The 19517-nt window shown below is 39.1% G+C and overlaps 2 protein-coding genes and 2 pseudogenes across 4 annotated transcripts; all 4 read left to right on the top strand.

Moving 5' to 3' along the window:
- Window positions 1–943: 943 nt before the first annotated feature.
- LOC129378203 (uncharacterized) lies at window positions 944–5846 on the top strand. Of its 3 annotated transcripts, XR_008608034.1 has the most exons (6): window positions 944–1214; window positions 1326–2021; window positions 2114–2224; window positions 2463–2497; window positions 3938–4186; window positions 5721–5846. XR_008608034.1 is itself a non-coding variant. In XM_055058501.1 (5 exons), exons 1-5 carry the CDS (start codon window positions 1160–1162, stop codon window positions 4058–4060), a joined length of 1020 nt encoding a protein of 339 aa, XP_054914476.1. In that variant the 5' UTR covers window positions 944–1159; the 3' UTR covers window positions 4061–4229. The 3 variants fall into 3 exon arrangements, 2 of the variants coding, with proteins under 2 accessions (XP_054914476.1, XP_054914477.1); XM_055058501.1 differs by lacking the exon at window positions 5721–5846 and having other exon boundaries at window positions 3938–4229; XM_055058502.1 differs by lacking the exons at window positions 2463–2497; window positions 3938–4186; window positions 5721–5846 and adding an exon at window positions 2346–2414.
- Window positions 5847–5855: 9 nt separating this feature from the next.
- Window positions 5856–8036, top strand: LOC129378208 (uncharacterized; annotated as a pseudogene).
- A 1092-nt stretch (window positions 8037–9128) lies between these two features.
- Window positions 9129–11560, top strand: LOC129378204 (V-set and immunoglobulin domain-containing protein 1-like). Its single transcript, XM_055058503.1, has 5 exons — window positions 9129–9183; window positions 9285–9989; window positions 10078–10194; window positions 10269–10312; window positions 10417–11560. The coding sequence occupies exons 1-5, from the start codon at window positions 9129–9131 to the stop codon at window positions 10534–10536; spliced, it is 1041 nt and encodes a 346-aa protein (XP_054914478.1). The 3' UTR covers window positions 10537–11560.
- A 1521-nt stretch (window positions 11561–13081) lies between these two features.
- On the top strand, window positions 13082–14739 carry LOC129378201 (V-set and immunoglobulin domain-containing protein 1-like; annotated as a pseudogene).
- The last annotated feature ends 4778 nt before the right edge of the window (window positions 14740–19517 follow it).

Genomic DNA, 19517 nt, shown 5'->3' with positions numbered 1-19517 from the left:
CCACTCTTGATGCTTCTGGGGACTTTAAAAAAAAAAAAAAAGAAATACTTTGGCTTCATCTACCGAGGTAATGGACTCTACTTATTTTCATTTTCAAGCTCTGGCATCTCAGTAGAGACTTAATAAAATAAAATATCCAACATTAGAGCAAAGGTGCAGTCATGCAGGTGGACTGGTAGTGAAGGACCCTAGAGGAGATGTAGAATATGTGCCAAAAGATTACCATTGGATCCACATGTCAACGTTGATATGTTCTGCTGGGATTAAGAGTTTTCAAAACCAAGCTAATCCCGCAGGAGGCAAAGATGCTCCAAGAAATACTGCTTCTTCACTGCCAAACAATGAAGAAGCAGCTCTTTACAGGCGTCTTCACAAGTACACAGTTCAAATCTTGAGATACTTGATGCTGAGTTCACAAACCTGAGTCTGTTGGTGCCGCAGAGTTTCTGCGTTACATCCTGACGTCAACGCCGTTTGATACATATCAAACACTCCGTATGTTTGGTTGCATGTACATCCTGAAGGAGTCGTCTCACCTATGAACGCCTTAACTCAAACTGAAGATTTTCTCAACTCAGAGCATAAGCCCAAAACATTGACCAAGTTGCATCCAAAACAAGACACCAGAATCACGTTTAGATTTTTTCCTCTTGCTGTTTCAAGACATTTGATTTTCCATCCAATAAAACAATTATGTTTTGCTTGTTTGCCAGTAAAAGAATGTTTTCACTCAAAATATCTCGAGTAAAAAATGGTTTTACCTCACATAGTCTTTTTTAGTACCAGGTACAGTAAGCGCAGTAAGTCTTCAATAAATGTTAAATCAGACCAGTTCTCAACTAGCACCTAACTTTTTTATTTTTTAAATTTGGAGTTTAACCTGATTTACAATATATAAGACATTTCACTACACTGACCAATGATAAAGTAGTGTTATCCTAGATATCTTTAGTGAGTCGTAGAGAACTTCTAAGAACATTTAATGTAATAGTTCCTTCTGTAAATCGAGATGACCGAGTCTCAACCATTAACACTGAAAGCAGACAGTGATCATGTGAGACATGAGTCCATTCTGATTGGCTTGTCACAACCAGTCCTGTCTGTAGAAAGTAGAGCACATTAAGAGATTCTATCAGTGAAGCAAAACCATTTAAAGAAAATGACTCCTCTAATGTTTATTGGCTATGTGACATGTCTGATCCTGGACACTTTGGGTAAGTTGTGACTTTTAAAGTCTTTTTATTGGCTCTTCAATGCATACTGCTGTCTTCAACGTGCTCCAGCCGCAGCAGAAAGTTACCTGTGTGTTTTCTCTCCATTTCCAGTTCATTTGGAGGCTCAGACTCCGTCGCCGTCTCTGCATTTTGAATCGGTCAACATCGGCTCAAACGTGACTTTAAAGTGTTTCCATAAAGAAACTGATGGAGTGATTTTCTACTGGTATAAACAAACTGCAGGGCAGAAACCACAGCTGATGTCAGAGTTTTATAGATATAAGAAAAATGGCTCACTTACGGGTCAATTTTGCAATGATCCACGATTTGAGCTGGAAACTGGCAAAGACAAAAACCACTTGAGGATCTCGTATGCACAACTGTCAGACTCTGCTACTTACTACTGTGCAGCAATTGATACATATGTGCATACATTTCTAGAGGGCATTATAGTCCATGTCAAAGAACCAAAACTGAACATTTGGACGTTGGTGGATCAGTCCAGATCTGAGATCATCCAGCCAGGAGGTTCTGTGACTTTGAAGTGTTCGGTACAAAGTGGGACCTGCGATGAGGAACACAGAGTTTTCTGGTTCAGAAACTCTGAAGAACACCTTCCAGAGATCATTTACACCAGTGGAGCCAGTGATGACCAGTGTCAGAAGAAGCCGACCACACAGCCACACAGCTGCGTGTACAGCCTGTCCATAGACAGTCTGAACATGTCCAATGCCGGGACCTACCACTGTGCCGTTGCCTCCTGTGGACACATTGTGTTTGGAAAGGGGATGCAGCTGGACTATGAGAGTAACAAATCTTTTTTTCACAGACGGTCTAACATTTCAAGAAGTGGTGGGAATGTCCTCTGATGTTTGCAACGTCTCACTGTCTCTCTTCAGAGAAGTCTGACTCCCCTGTCCTGCTGTACGTCTTGAGTGGAGCTTTAGCGTTCAGCGTCATCCTGGTGGTAATTCTGGCTCAAAAACTGCACAAAACCAAGTTCTGCAAAGGTAAAGTTCGGCTACAGACTAGCTTTGCAATTTAGAAATTATTAGAGTCAAACAGTAAAACATTATTTTTGGTCCATTTTTTTCTTCTCATTTTTAATCTGTTGATGTTTTTTTCTTTTAGCTTTAATTATTTTTGGATTTCTGATTTTGTTTTATTTGACTTGATGGATACATCCTACTGAAGTAACAATTCTTTTTTTTTTTTTGTTCCTTTTGTTTGTGCCCACAAACTCTCCAGAGAGATCCTCAGCAGCCGCGACTCTGAATGCAGATGTGAGCATTTTTATTTCGTTCTTATGTCTCAGTGAAATGTTTCAGTGTGTTCAGAATGCTAGAAGAGGAGAGCAAAAGTAATGTTGGTGTTCTAAGTATCACTCCGTGTCGTCTAGAGCTGTGATTCACCAGGTTACATTTTTATATGATTTGTCAAGGTGCTTTTTCATAACAGGTTGTAAAACAAGTCATGAGGAAAAGAACGTTAACAGTTCACTACAGAAGAGATAAATATAAAACTGGTGTTCTTTTGTTTTTATAGTCATAAAAAGTTTGAAGTGAAACAAGTTTAAAATCAAATTAAATTATACATCATCGAGGTAGATTTAATGTAAGATAAAGCAATATACGTGACAATAGAATGATAATTATACTGCAAACAAAAATATAATTAAAAAATGGTATATTTCATGAAACCAAGTAGAATTTATAATCCATAAATGTGACGTTATGCTTTAAAAGACGACTGATTACCATAAGCTTCTGGCACAACTTCACCTACTACTAAGGTATGAGACGAAGATCTGGTGAGAGGAAGACTCCGGTGACCTTTGAAATGCTGAGGAACCAAATTATTTTGTATTAACAGACTAACACATGTCAGTCTATGGCTGGCCTCTAAAATAGGCATAGCTAAAGGTTATGTCTGTAGACGCACAGAGAATAGAGATACATCATCATTCATTGTCCATCAGTTGCGAGACACAGGCTGATCAGCAGAACGTGACAGAAATCGTAGCAGCTGGAGGAAGCTGAAACATCACTTTTCTTCACTTTAAGTCATAAATGTATCTGGGCAGCATGCAGGAGAATCGTGACTCAATAATGCAGAGCCCTGCAGAAATCCCCCTGGTGGAAATCGCCTGCAGCTGAGGGTTGAGTTCCTAGCAGTTCAAGACACCCACTGATATCGAGTTAAAACAGAAGACAAAACATTCAAGTGAAATACCTTCTTTAAAAATGTATTTGACATCTTGTCGTCCAAAGAAGAGTTTGAACTCAGGATTTATGGTGTAGTAGACTGATTCAGATAAGATATGGCTAAGGTATTAATGTATGTTTTAGGGAAATTATAACTTTATTTCAAAACTTATAGGAAACGTGTGAGGGCTCAAACAATAGTCGTGATATTTCAACGCCACCTTTATTCATCAGACGACATTGCAACTCAGACATAAAAGCCGAGAGCATTTTTGTTGAAAACATGATATGAATCTTGTTGAAATTGAGAACCTGGTCTGGTAAATGATGGACGTGCGGCTGAATTACACACAGCCGTAAGACATGTTGTTAGATTTAGGCCTGTATGTGTCGAAAAGAGAATATATAAAAAGCGCTATATTTCTGCTGTCACGTATGTAGCAAAACCATAAGACAGTACAGTGTTGTAGTTGGCATAAAAGCTGCGTTGTTCACGACTTTACTCTGTTGTTTATCCAGGATTACGAGGATGCAGAAAATCTCCATTATGCTGCTTTAAGAAGCAGTAAAATCAGCAGATCGAGAGGGAAGAGAGATGCCACCAATGAAGTCGTGTACTCCAGTGTTGGGCCTCAGAACTGAAGTTGCTTCTTTGTGTTGTTAGGCTGACGTCTGCGGTAGAAACCCCCTTGACAAGCTTTTGACCAAAACATAAATATTCCAGTTCATTTAGCTGTAATTAAGCTTCACCTGTCAGATGTGACCAAAGTAAGTCCATCTCCTCTGTCACTATTGTTGTACAAACCTTTGAACTCGTGTCTTTGTTAACATCAAGAGATGCTAAATAAAGATCAAAAACTACCTGAGTTTTACATCATTACTGATATGATCACAACTTTCCAAACTAAACCTGTTTTTGATTTAGTCTGATATACAGACAAAATCTGTATTCAGTCTATAAATACAGACTAAAAGTCTCTGCCTCACAGAAGTGAAGAGTTTTAGTCTGTACTCGCTTCAGAGCAATGCAACCAGAACAACCCAGAACTAGAACCATCTCTTCACACCAACAGCGAAACTTGAGATGAATAAAATATCCATATACCAGGAAGTACATTTATTGTTCTGTATATGTCTCAAATTAGACAATAGGGATTACAATATCAAAGATAAAGTTACTAAAATAAATGTTCTCCAGTGTTCATCAACATCAGGAGTCAGATGTTGATGGATGGCGTCCTGGACCCACTGCGGGTGAAATTTTCATAATTACTAGAATTTCTCATTGATGAAATTTTTATGCCACCTGTCGCCTGAAAGTTAATAGTTTATATTTATATATTTTTTTCACCTTTCCAACTACCCAAAGACAAGGGTCTGAATAACGCCTTCCTGTGAGCTCCGCTGTTCTGTTCACCACAAAGCCTGCCTGACCCCAGACTCAGCGTACTCGGCGCTGACGTCACACGGCAGTTTGACCCATTTGAAAGCCCAGAACAGCAGGTTTGAACTGCTGGGTTTACCATTTGCCATTGACATGGAGTGCAGACTGTGAAGCTTTCGCACTGAGTTGACTGAGTGCCAATGTGGGGACACACCGAACGCAAAATATGAGTTTGTGGGTGTTGCAGAGTTGACATGATGCACCTAAATGTCCAAGCTGATCAGATGCTCCTTTTGTTTGGAAATATGTGGGTGTGTGAGCGATTGCGCTCTGTCATGAAGGTGAACAGGAAGCCCCACTGGAGTCGTGTGAGCGATGAACACCTTCCCTCCACCTGAGCATCCCAGACTGAGAACGTTAATGAAGTTGTGTCCAAGATGAGACACCAAATATGTAGCAGTTTCACTTCAGGATTCTTTTTCCTGGCGGTGCTTGTTTGACTGAGGAAGAATGTTTTTACGTAAAATTACTCAATAAATCCTGAAAATCGAGCAAAATGAAATGAATGCCGCTAACGTTGCTTTTTTTCTTTTAATCATTTTATTATTGTCATCTGTAATTGGAACAATATAGGTTTTATTAGTGCCAGACTCTTTGTAAGATGATTTCAATTTCAATAGACATTGAACCAATCCAGGCCTTGACTAGCAACTTTTTTGTTTATTTTGGCCTCTTTGATGCTCCTCATTTACAGTACAAGAGATTCGACTATTGCATTCCTTTATCCCACATATTTGAAGACGTTGTTGGTTTTCTGATAATATGGCATGTCCAATTTCCCCTCCGAAAAGTGAGATAACTGACTCTTACAAAGATATTTTTCTGAACTTGTTCTTTCCGCCTTTCCATTTCCTTCAGCCATTAACACTGAAAGCAGACAGTGATCATGTGAGACCTGAGTCCATTCTGATTGGCTTGTCACAACCAGTCCTGTCTGTAGAAAGTAGAGCACAGTAAGAGATCCTATCAGTGAAGCAAAACCATTTAAAGAAAATGACTCCTCTAATGTTTATTGGCTATGTGACATGTCTGATCTTGGACACTTTGGGTAAGTTGTGACTTTTAAAGTCTTTTTATTGGCTCTTCAATGCATACTGCTGTCTTCAACGTGCTCCAGCCGCAGCAGAAAGTTACCTGTGTGTTTTCTCTCCATTTCCAGTTCATTTGGAGGCTCAGACTATTTCGTCGTCTCTGCATTTGAATCGGTCAACATCGGCTCAAACGTGACTTTGAAGTGTTTCCATAAAGAAACTGATGGAGTGATTTTCTACTGGTATAAACAAACTGCAGGGCAGAAACCACAGCTGATGTCAGAGTTTTATAGATATAAGAAAAATGGCTCACTTACGGGTCAATTTTGCAATGATCCACGATTTGAGCTGGAAACTGGCAAAGACAAAAACCACTTGAGGATCTCTTATGCACAACTGTCAGACTCTGCTACTTACTACTGTGCAGCAATTGATACATATGTGCATACATTTCTAGAGGGCATTATAGTCCATGTCAAAGAACCAAAACTGAACATTTGGACGTTGGTGGATCAGTCCAGATCTGAGATCATCCAGCCAGGAGGTTCTGTGACTTTGAAGTGTTCGGTACAAAGTGGGACCTGCGATGGGGAACACAGAGTTTTCTGGTTCAGAAACTCTGAAGAACACCTTCCAGAGATCATTTACACCAGTGGAGCCAGTGATGACCAGTGTCAGAAAAAGCAGACCACACAGCCACACAGCTGTGTGTACAGCCTGTCCATAGACAGTCTGAACATGTCCAATGCCGGGACCTACCACTGTGCCGTTGCCTCCTGTGGACACATTCTGTTTGGAAAGGAGATGCAGCTGGACTATGAGAGTAACAAATCTTTTTTTTCACAGACGGTCTAACATTTCAAGAAGTGGTGGGAATGTCCTCTGATGTTTGCAACGTCTCACTGTCTCTCTTCAGAAAAGTCTGACTCCCCTGTCCTGCTGTACGTCTTGAGTGGAGCTTTAGCGTTCAGCGTCATCCTGGTGATAATTCTGGCTACACATACAGATGTGATTATGATATTTTTTTTCCTAATTATTTACATGCATTACAGTGTTCAGAATACAAGAAGGCTGCAGAAAGAGCACAAAAAAAATGAATTCAACATCAGGTCATTCAAAGAAAAATTTGAGTATAGTCAGACGGAAAAGAGACTCAATAAGGACTTATGGACCATTTCAGATAAGATATGGCCATGCTGAATAACTTGTGAAGACTCCATCAACACTCGTGGTATTTAAGCCACACCTTTATTTATCAGGAGACATTGCAACTCAGATAGAAAAACCAAGAGCATTTTCGTTAAAAATGTATCATATGTACCTTGTTGAAATTAAGAAGTTAGTCTGGTAAAGGATAGATATGCTGATGAATTACACAACATCCTAAAAAGATCAGATTGGTAGATTTAGACCTGCATTTGCCGGTCCACCATGAAGCAGGCTGAAAAGAGAATATAAAAATAATGCCATATTTCTGCAGTCACATATGTAGCAACACCACAAGACAGTACAGTGTTGTTGTTGGCAGAAAAGCTGCATTTTCACGTCTTTACTCTGTTGTTTACCCAGGATTACAAGGATGCAGAAAATCTCCATTATGCTGCTTTAAGAAGCAGTAAAATCAGAGGGAAAAGGGACGCCATCAGTGAAGTCGTGTACTCCAGTGTTGGGCCTCAGAACTGAAGTTGCTTCTGTGTAAGACGCGCCCCCTACAGGGGACGCTGTGCCATTACGAGTCGGCGCGGGAGGCAGTATGGATGAATGAAAACACAAAAACAGTCACACAAAAATTGTTTCACTGTAAAGATGGTTTGTAGTGTGTTTTGTTGCAACCTGAAGTGTGAAATAAATGTCATTGGAGTTTGAAAACAAAATAGTTGTATAGGTTTATATCTGGTTGAACGATGTGAGTGACCAGTTGATATTTTTTGTCCTTTTTTGGAGGGGACTTTAGTGTAATTCACAAGGGGCCGAGAAAATGTTTGGGAACCACTGAGTTAACGTCTGCGGTAGAAACCCCCTTTATTAAGCTTTTGACCAAAACATAAATATTCCAGTTCATTTAGCTGTAATTAAACTTCACCTGTCAGATGTGACCAAAGTAAGTCCATCTCCTCTGTCACTATTGTTGTACAAACCTTTGAACTCGTGTCTTTGTTAACATCAAGAGATCCTAAATAAAGATCAAAAACTACCTGAGTTTTACATCATTACTGATATGATCACAACCTTCCAAACTAAACCTCTGTTTTTGATTTAGTCTGATATACAGACTAAATCAGTATTCAGTCTATAAATACAGACTAAAAGTCTCTGCCTCACAGAAGTGAAGAGTTTTAGTCTGTACTCGCTACAAAGCAATGCAACCAGAACAACCCAGTCGACTGACGGTGAAGCAGAACCAGAACCGTCTCTTCACACCAACAGTGAAACTTGAGATGAATAAAATATCCATGCACCAGGAAGTACATTTATTGTCCTGTATATGTCTCAAATTAAACTACAGGGATTACAATATCAAATATAAAGTTTCTAAAATAAATGTTCTCCAGTTTTGTGACTATGAACTGATCATTAATCAAGAGTCAGATGTGGATAAATAGCTACTGATAGGAGCACAAGTATGTGCTTAGATGAAAACTGCACTAAAGGCATTACTTTCTTCAAGGTACCAGGACTCTTCTGTCAAGCTCTGATTTGCCCAGCAAGACTTTTTGTTACACCAATCAAATCATTTGTGATTTTGATCATCTTGACGTCACCAGTGGCAAAGAACTAGTGAATCTCGGCACCAGAGAGCTGAGAGAATAAAGCTGGAAATGAGGGAAGCCAACATAAGAGAGAAGACCAGAAAGCAGAAGTTGACTTCTCTTAATGAAACAAAGCGTTGTTCTGGGGAAGAAAGTGTTACATGAAAAGAATAAAGAAAAATAATTAATTACATAAAAATAAAAAAAGTCAATGAAAAGATGCAGTGATGTCAGTTTAGAAGGAATTTGTATGTTTGCAAAAACATACAAAATGAATTAAAATATTTTATTCCATGCATAGCTTGATGTTCTAAATCTTTAAAAATACAGGTAGAAATGGTCCATCAGTCTCCTCCTCATCTAACTTTTTTCACTCTGGCCTATAGGTGGTAGTGAACGTGACATAACTCGTCAGATTTGGTGTCGTCTATCAAAATGAACAAAGGCGTGGAGTTTTCCTCATTCAGCTCAGCTCGCTGAGGAAGATGAGTCCTGCACAGTTTGCCGTCAGTCTTACATTTTTGTTATTTTTCAAAATCGGTAAGTTTTTCATTCCATTATAATGCGAGACTTTCAGAATATATCAAAATGTTTTCACGTGTTTGATTTAAGGGATACTGATCCGTCTCTCCGTGTCTCAGCTCAGACCATTCTCCAGGTTTCCTCATCTGTTCAACAAGACAGTCGATTTGTTTCAGTAAAAGCTGGAGAAAGTGTAACTCTGCAATGTTTTCGTGACCTTGATACAGCTGCCAGGGCTTACTGGTACAAACTAACTATGAGTCAAAAACCACAACTTATTTCTACTGTCTTCAAGTACGACCCAAATGGAACTTTTCATAATGAGTTCAAAGATAATCCGCGCTTCACTATAGATGCTAAAGGAAATCAAAACAACCTTAAGATTACAAATCTGCAACCCTCAGACTCTGGGATTTATTACTGCGTCACCGGCCATTCATACAAGATTGAGTTTGATTGGGGAACCATCATTCACGTCAATGGATCAGGATTAAACATCCAGGCTTTGGTCCAACAGTCAGAAACTGAGATTTTCCAGCCTGGACACTCTGTGACTCTTAACTGTACGGTGCAAACTGGGAGCTGTGGTGGAGAACACAGAGTTTACTGGTTCAGAAACTCTGAGGAACATTATCCAGGACTAATTTACACCAATGAAGGGAGCAATGATCAGTGTGAGAGGAAGCCTGGGGAACAAAGTAATGAATGTGTGTTCAGTTTGCCACTGAAGGACCTCACTGTGTCTCATGCCGGGACTTATTACTGTGCCGTTGCCTCATGCGGACAAATACTGTTTGGAAACGGGACGAACCTGAATGTGAAGAGTGAGTAACGACTTCTACTTCGTTTTCTCCTCAAATGCAGTTCTCTCTTCCAGACTCTGATGTCTGTTTTCTTTCTGACTCTCTGCAGTGAAGCTAGACTCTGTGTATCTCCTGACAGGAGCTTTGGTATTCACCACATTCCTAAGTGTTTCGCAGGCCGTGTTGTTGTTCGTTCTCTGCAAGAGAAACCACTCTAGAGACCCAGGTACTTCAAAATACATTTTACTAAAACTACAAACTCAAGACGGCATCAGTGATGGATATGTCATTCTTTTTCAGACTCTCAGTCCAGAAGGTCTCCTCCTTCAACAACCACTGCAGAAGTATTGTGTTTTTTTTATTCATATCATTTGTGTCATTAGTTCTTGGTTCTTATTAATTGACAATTATTTTCAAATGACATTTTTTTTTCCTTTCTCATTTGCAGGGTGAAAATCTTCATTACGCAGCTTTTAAGACCGGAAGATTATCAGACCAGAAGAGCAGCAGATCAGCAAGGCAGAGAAATGAAATGACTGACTGTGTGTACTCCTCTGTTGTTTCTTAAGCTGGGAAACTGATCTAAGATATCATACTTGTTAAATTGGACTGAACCAATCTTTAATTTCTTTTATATGAGTAATTTCTTATCTCTGCTAACTTGTTTTCTCGTTTTGACGACAAACTGCCTGCTGAGTCGCCGTTACACGCTTAGAGTTTTAGAGGGTTTTCTGATCTTGAATTTTCGTCAAGAAATTAAATTTACCACAAAAAAACAACAAAGCGTGGCACGTTACGACGTCGTCTGCAGGTCCGATGTCACCCACGTGTTACCACAGACCCAGTTCTGTGACCTACATCACTGTTTGCCTGATACCAGAGTTCATGTCATAGATCAAAATGCTCCCGAATGGTCCTCACCAGAAAACTCACTTTTAAATATAATTTCAATAAGACAACATCTGGTGCAAGAAAAAAAAAGAGGTAATTTAAGTTGTAATTGAACCACATTTTTAAGGATGTTGCTCATTGGGGAAGGAGGGAAGGCACATGCTCAGATGGAAAAACGTCACGTTGTGTGGTTTATGTAACCACCAGCTGCTTTGGTAGAGTGAGATGTTTTGTTTTTTAAAGGCACAGCTTAAAAATGTTTACTTGTTTCACATCAATAGTCATGTCATCTGATGCAAATATTTAACAATGTTCATCACTATACAAAGGGCCTCAAAGCTACAACAGAGTCTGTAAAATGAACAACCATATTATTATTTTTTACTTGAAAATTTTCAATTTTTCCTATGATCTCTCCAGAGAAGCTGTAGGTCACATTAAATGAGTTGACTTCATAAAACCTGATTAACCAGTGACGATTCAGCAGCTTAAATTGAACAAAATCCAAAGAAGAGACGTTAAATCTCTACGGAACGATGTACTTGTTGAGTGCAACAAGGCGCTCATCAAAATGAATAAAATATGCTCAAAAAACTGCTGTAATTACGTCTATTGCTGGAAGTCATCCGATATCCTACAGTGTTATCAGTCCTCCAATAGGTTCAAACTGAAACCAACAGCAAAGTGTGTCCATATGAAGAATCAATCCCATCTGTTTCTGTCTGACTCTCTACAGGCTGGTTTCTGCCACCACCATATCAGTTTTTCAAATAAATCATTTTGAAACCTTTTCTTTGCCTTGGCAGCGTTCTGACTTCTAGTTCTTGTAGATTTGATCCAATAAGATTCAATCAGTGCATCTGATCTGGGACAGAAACCTTTGCTTTGTTTATCCCCCAGAAGCCTTTGTTCCTGTAAACTGTGGAGGCCTTCTCAAGCCACAGATATAACCCACCTTTGGTTTAGTCTCCAATGGCTTAATATAAGTGGTAGACTGCAGTCATAACTATGTCTTTAAATTGTAAACATTTCTCGCTAGTAAATGTGTTGGGCGGAGGTGATAATGACTGAATCTGCACTACATGATCCAACATTTATGATGCCTTGTGTAGCTGATATCTCCTCAACTTCCAGTAAAATGTCTGACTGCAGAATGTGAGGAATCACCCGTCAGTCCGATCCTATCCTCTTTCTCACAGCCAGTTTATAGAAAGAAATCAAACCACATTGGAACCCAATTGATCCAAAAGTGGGATGCCACCAGACACCATTCCTGAACATGTTATCAAAAATATATTGAATACTTTTAAAAAGTGTAAATCTTGACTTATAAATGTCTGAACTAGTCAAATATATCTCACAGGTGTGATTTTTGCACAAACTGGCTTCCAATCTGAAAGGTTCTGCAGGCTCTTTCTGGACACTCTGATCTTCAGCTCTTTCCAAAGATTGTCAGTTTGATATTTTCAGTACATTTTGTTATCCAGTCCTCTTCTGTAAGACAACCCAATCCTTCATTGCTAATACCTGCAAATTTTATTTTTGGCCTGATGTTTTAGGTTGATGTGCAGAACCAGTGTTGCTCCCGTGTGCAATACCATTAAAAGAGTTCAGTTTTGGTGTCATAAGACCAAACGACACTCCTTGTTCACATGATAAGATTTTAAAGTTGGTTGGTTTTTATAACCCAAGACACCCCACACATGACGATAAAGAAGTTATAGGTTTGGTCCTATAGGATTTAGTGACACACTTCAAATGAAAAGATTTTGACAGAAAACCAAAGTCTTGGTCTAATCTTAGGTTAAAAGCATCATGCTCCATATTTTGTGTGTACTCACCCTTTAAAAGCAGCCACCGGTCTTGACATGGTGGCCGCTTATAAAGTGGTTTGTTTGGTGTTCTGATTTCTTTGTCTTTAAACATCAAAATAAATAAGTTTCAAAGTTGTACGTGATATTTCTGCAGACACAATCTAAACTAGAACAAAACGCTCGAGCAGGGGTTTCCGTCACCGAATGCAGCTAATTTTCCATGTCCTCTTTAAAGCTACAGCAGACATGACAAGTCTCTCTCCTCCTCGTTTGCCTTTTTGTTTCCATTCTGGCCTATAGGCGGTGGTGATCATGACATCAGCTCTCGCTGCTAATTGGTCAATCAAATTTAGTGTTGTCCATTAAAACGGAACAAAGGCGTGGAGCTTTTCTCATTCAGCTCGGCTCTTTGATCAAGATGAGTCCTGGACAGCTTGCCCTCAGTCTGACATTTTTATTCTCGTTAAAATGTGGTAAGTTTGTTTAATTGGCATTGTGATATGACTCTGAGTATTTCAATATGGTTTTGCATGTTTGATTTAACATATATTAATCCATATCTTCTTATTTCAGCTCAGACTATTTCCCAGGTTTCCTCATCGGTTCAACAAGACAGACGGTTTGTTTCAGTAAAAGCTGGAGAAAATGTAATTCTGGAATGTTTCTATGACCAAATGTCAACTGCAAAGTTTGGCTGGTTCAAGCTGTCATTTGAACACAAGCCAAAACACATTTATTTTGCCTACAGCCACAACCGAAATGGAACTTTTCATAATGAGTTCAAAGATAATCCGCGCTTCACTATAGATGCTAAAGAAAATCAAAACAACCTGAAGATTACAAATCTGCAACCCTCAGACTCAGGGATTTATTACTGCATGACCGGGACTCCATACAAGATTGATTTTGATTGGGGAACCATCATTCACGTCGATGGATCAGGATTAAACATCCAGGCTTTGGTCCAACAGTCAGAAACTGAGATTTTTCAGCCAGGACACTCTGTGACTCTTAACTGTACGGTGCAAACTGGGAGCTGTGGTGGAGAACACAGAGTTTACTGGTTCAGAAACTCTGAGGAACGTTATCCAGGACTAATTTACACCAATGAAGGGAGCAATGATCATGTGAGAGGAAGCCTGGGGAACAAAGTAATGAATGTGTGTTCAGTTTGCCACTGAAGGACCTCACTGTGTCTCATGCCGGGACTTATTACTGTGCCGTTGCCTCATGTGGACAAATACTGTTTGGAAACGGGACGAACCTGAATGTGAAGAGTGAGTAACAACTTCTACTTCGTTTTCTCCTCAAATGCAGTTCTCTCTTCCAGACTCTGATGTCTGTTTTCTTTCTGACTCTCTGCAGTGAAGCCAGACTCTGTGTATCTCCTGACAGGAGCTTTGGTATTCACCACATTCCTAAGTGTTTCACAGGCCGTGTTGTTGTTCGTTCTCTGCAAGAGAAACCACTCTAGAGACCCAGGTACTTCAAATACATTTTACTAAAACCTACAAACTCAAGACGGCATCAGTGATGGATATGTCATTCTTTTTCAGACTCTCAGTCCAGAAGGTCTCCTCCTTCAACAACCCCTGCAGAAGTATTGTGTTTTAACATTCATATAACTCAAGTCAGTAGGAATGCTTTCTTCTCAAGTTACAAAAATGTTCCAATTTTGTTTTTTCATCTGATGTACAGGGTGACCTAAATAGGGAAAACCTTCATTACGCAGCATTGAAGACGAGAAGATTATCAGACCAGAAGAGAAGCAGATCATCAAGGCAGAGAAATGAAATACCTGACTGTGTGTACTCCACTGTACTGATGTAAATGTGGGTTACTGTTCCATCAGTTAGTGCAAACAAAATTTGATGGCTTTATAAATTGGACCATAATGTTTTTTTAAATTTTTTAAAATTATTCTATGCTGATTGTTTTTGACTCATCACTTGTTTTGATGGCAAAATGTTTGAGCTAGATCATCATTATTGAATTTGCTGACATTTTTAAAGATAATTAACTTTACTATAATAAGTACACTTCAAGTTGTCTACTTCTGATTTCTCATTAAGGAATTAAATTTACCCCCCAAAAAAAGAAAAAGTGTGGTATGGCATGATGTCGTCTCCTGGATTTGCGAAGCAGAGTCTCGCCCACACACATCGCCACAGACCCAGTTCTGTGATCTAAATCACTGGATGTCTGAGGTCAGAGTCGATCTTAGAAATCACAGTGCACCATAAAGGTCCTCACCAAAAAAACAGACTTTTAAAAATAACTCTGATGTCGGAACAGGAGGTGGTAGCAAGCAAAAGGTATGATTGTTTTTGTTTTTTTTTTTTTTTTTTAAGCAACCAACTAAACAACAGTGTCTAGAATAATTATACTGCTACTCCAACACTCATTTCTTGGTCTACCTGTAGTATAAAAGTAGGTTTTATAGCTTAATTTTGTACTGATAGTAAACAGTTCAAAAACCGAGACGCAGGTTAAAACTATATATATATATTTATACACATGTGTGTCATTTTTGATGCACTCCCATTCAGTTTTGTCCACCTGCATGAAGATAAATGGTGGTCAGACATTCACAGAGTTCTGCTCCGTCTAGACCTGGAGAGTTGTTTTTTCAGGGACTTACTTCATTTATTTATGTTTCGTTGTTGTTGACTTCTTAAGTCAACAGGTAACCTAATTCCCTTGGGAAAGAGACTTCAGTGCTCTGTGAGCGCCTCCTACTGGTCAAAAACTGATCAGTAGAACTGCATCAGAAAGGAAGTCCTGCTGTAAAGCCTCCATTTTAGTTTCAAGCACCCAGTGTCGCGAGGTGAATGAAGCGTCTACGTAGCGTATCGCATGATTAAATGTGACGAAAAGAGAGTCGCATACGACACCAATGACTGTCAGATGTTTTCGTGCAAAGAGTCAAGTGGTCTTCAGTGGGAGGACAGAAATGTGCAGGAGTGTTTGACAGGAAGAGACAGCGCAGTGTGGTCTGAGCGTCGCACAGCCTCATGCATCGGCTCTGTTCAGACAATTGTGAAAACATCTTGGCTATGATCAAATCAAAGCTGCTGCATGTCAGCGTACTTAGTTTGATTTTCAAAACGTATCATACACAAAACATTGTAGTGAGACTTAAAAAACAACAACAAAAAGACAAATGTCATGCATCAAAAACACAAATCAACCACAGACCACACCCATCAGACTGCTGCCGTGGGAACACGTTTAGGCCGAGTGGTGGTGTGGTCTGGTGTGTGAATTTTGGTGTGAGAGCAGCAGAGCAACAACAACAACATGACACCACATACGCAGTAAAATGAACGCTAACAATGACACAGTATCTATGTTCTTGTGTTCTCAGGTTTTCTTCATCTTGGAGGCAAATCGCTGCAAACAGCACCAACACCAACACGTCAAACTGCAAAACGCTTCACATTTGTTTAATTTGGTTCAGTGTATTTTGCTGCTATAGTGGTAAAGCACATCAAAATGCTTTTCATAGGTAAAAACTGACACAATTCAAATCAATTAGACTTAAATCATTAATAATGTCAACACCAACCATCTGATTTCTTCCAATTAAAATGTGATTCAGAAGAATAGTGTCAGACATTTTAGTAAAGAATCTGTTGAAGTTTATGAGTGTGAAAATACAAGAGCAGACCTTTTCAAATTAAGGGCAGGTCGCCTTCTTTTCTCTCTCAAGTCTTGTGTTTCTCTCACTTTAACATGTTAAAGAGGAAAGGAAACCACAGGCCAGGGACACATGGATATTGGATTTTCTGTCGAAAAACTCCAATATCCATGCCGATATACTAGAAGTCATTTGGCCGATAACCGATACTGATGCTTTTTTCTATATCTGCTTAATGAAACTATATGTCTGTCTCTATTGACTGATCCCAATACCATGTCGATGATATTGCACATCCCTACCACAGGGGGTAGAGACATCAGAAAAAAAAGACACATAAGACAAAAAATCTCTTCACTTTTATCTGCTGGTCTTCTGAAGGCATGATTGGTGGAATAAGATGAGTTGGTGAAGAACTGAAGATGCTCAAAGGGAGCCGGAAACAACGGGGAGCAACGAAACCAGCTTGTTTAACGAGGAGAAGCGTCGTGTGACGCTGATGATGCGTTGATTCATAGTGAGCCTTAAACGGGCGGAGATGAACGTCGTTTCTCAGGAAGAGGCTGTAACGTGAGAAAGGACAACTGAAACCTGCTGGTCTCTCCACCTTCAGCACCAAAGGCCTCAAACTGAGCAGACATGTTGGACTAACTTTCCATTTTTATCATGAGTAACATCAAAATGTATGTTTCTGCAAAGGAGTTGAATGAAATAGAACAAAAGCGAGGCGTTTGATGTTTGATATGTTAGTTTCATTCTAGCAGGTCTGATAGTCCCTCCCCAGTTTCCACTGCGGTGACATTTAGCCACAGAGAGACTAGCCTTCAGCGCTGCACCAAAACCACAGCTGGTAAAAGCTTCTCTCCTTTCACATCAAGAGATTTGAGCTTCTCTTTTAAAGTGTATTCAGTGGGCCTCGGGGAAGGCCTTGTCAAACTTCCTCTTCTTTGCTGCTGAAACTCACCAGACAATAGTAGCAATATGGCAGAATCAGAACGTGCAGGGTGGTACCGACTGTCCTTTCATAAAAACGTTTCATTAGGGATGTTGGAGCGTCTTCCTCTTGATGTAATGTGTGTTTAGGTAAAGAACCATGGTAGAGGGAAACGACACTAAGGGTAGTACAACAAAATTTGTTAAACTTCCGTTTATGTTCTTAGAAGTTTCTGTTATAAGCAAACCCAAATAATACACAATCAAGATTGAGCAAAGCTGTTTTATTTTTATTATTATTAAAAGTTGTGTTTTTTTCCCCATTTTTGCTAGAAGAGACACAGAAAACACAATGCAAGTAGGTAATGAAATGACTCATGACAATAATAGAGCCTTAGCTGCTGTCATTAATATTGAGAGACTATCTGGTGGCAGCGTACAGGACAATCTGATCTGTGTCTCTCTCTGCAGGAGGCCTTCTGGTCCTGTTTGCTTTGGGTCTGAAATTCAATGCTGCATAGTTCACAAGATCAGAGTCCAGATTCTACAAGACAAGAAATGACTTACAGTAACTCAGTGGGTTTTAGGTTTGAGTAATTAAAAAAAAAACATTACAATTTAATGTGATCACCTCATTGGGTTGCTGATTCTGCCTGTTGGTTTGACCTGGAAAACAGAGACACTGAAGCTGGTAAACTGCTTGAACATTTTTCAATGTGTCATTTCATATTATTTCATATTGTTAAGTTGGTTGAAAAGAAAATACAGAGAAAATTACAACCACAAAAATACCTGCGTGACAAGGTTTGTTTTTCAAAAGCAGTCCCAGGATGATTATGACCAGGAAAAAAACTACACCACCCAGAATGACAGTGGGCAGGTTGACTCCATCCAGTCCATCTACAACTGAGACAAAGACAAATTGTGTACTCAGCACAATAAAAGGAAAATGTTTCCAGGTCGACTTTCCTGGAAACTGATCCGTACTCCCATCTTATCTCTGTCTACTTTTATTTCTCACCAACCAATTTTTTCTACTCACCTGAGCAACAGTATAACAACTAATACCTACTGTGGTGACATATTTTCAGAAATTATGGAGACAAATTGTCATAAATAGGTTGTTTGTTTTAATAGCATTCCATTAGGAAAACTTTTTATTTCCTATTTCCATTGATTCTGGCTCTGATCCAGATGTGGGACCAGTGATTCCAATAAAGTCAAATTGGCTCTAGAGACCTAAATGAGGTAGATGTTATTTAATTATATCACGTTACCTAGACTACGAGTAGGCCATGGAAAATTATTGTTTTGAAAGATAATTTTAAATTGGACTAATGTATTTGAAGTTAAAATACATTATAAATAGATGATATTTACAATATTATAAATATTATTTATAAAAAGGAATTTTTTGGGTCAATATTCTGATGTTGAGAAAGCAGGAAATTTCTTGATCAAAAACTGCACATTTACAAAATGACGGAACAAAACCATAAAAAAAAAAAAAAAAATGTTTAAACAATAATGGAGAGACTCTGTTCAATACGGTTCCACTGAAGATACTATATGTTTTCTCTGATTATAATATAAACCTCATAATAGAAACACTCTTACCTTCAACTTGTAAATATGTTTCACTGAAGATTTTATGACAGTTTGATGACATGATTCCACAGATATAAACTCCAGAATCTGAGAAATTCACTTGTTTGATGTCCAGAAAGATGTTGGTGACATTTGATGTCATCAAAAATTTCTCATGTTGAAATCCAACAAATAGACGAGCTTCAGATTCAACATCAAGCATCGATGTGATGCGGCTGACGGTGGATCCATCAACCAGTTTATACCAGAATATGGGTTTGACATTTCTGCTTTTGTTGGAGCACAGCAGAGTGACGTCTTCACCAGGCTGAACCAGAACCGAGTGAAACTCAAAGTCTGACTTTGTGATCCGACCTGAAACATTCACAGAGATCAACTACAACTCTGAACTATAGAATTAAATATGTTGTGCGATCTGAACAGAAATGGTAAATGTGTTGAGAAAACCATAGACAGCTGTACTTACTGAAGGTGAAGAGGAAAACCAGTATCACGTTCATGTTCATCATTGTTCGGCTCCGTTAGAGCAAGAAACTGAGTGTCAGTTCTAGACAGCCTTCAGTATAGAGGTGGAGTTTTCTTTGTGTTGTCCGTTTCCTCAAACTGATGACGAGAATCGTTTTATTAGAACAAAACCATTGTTGGTTGTGAAGAGCTGAAAGT

Source organism: Poeciliopsis prolifica, unplaced genomic scaffold, assembly GCF_027474105.1.
Source record: "Poeciliopsis prolifica strain line A6 unplaced genomic scaffold, Auburn_PproV2 SCAFFOLD051, whole genome shotgun sequence".
NCBI lineage: Eukaryota > Metazoa > Chordata > Actinopteri > Cyprinodontiformes > Poeciliidae > Poeciliopsis > Poeciliopsis prolifica.
This window is presented reverse-complemented; position numbering and strand designations above follow the sequence as displayed.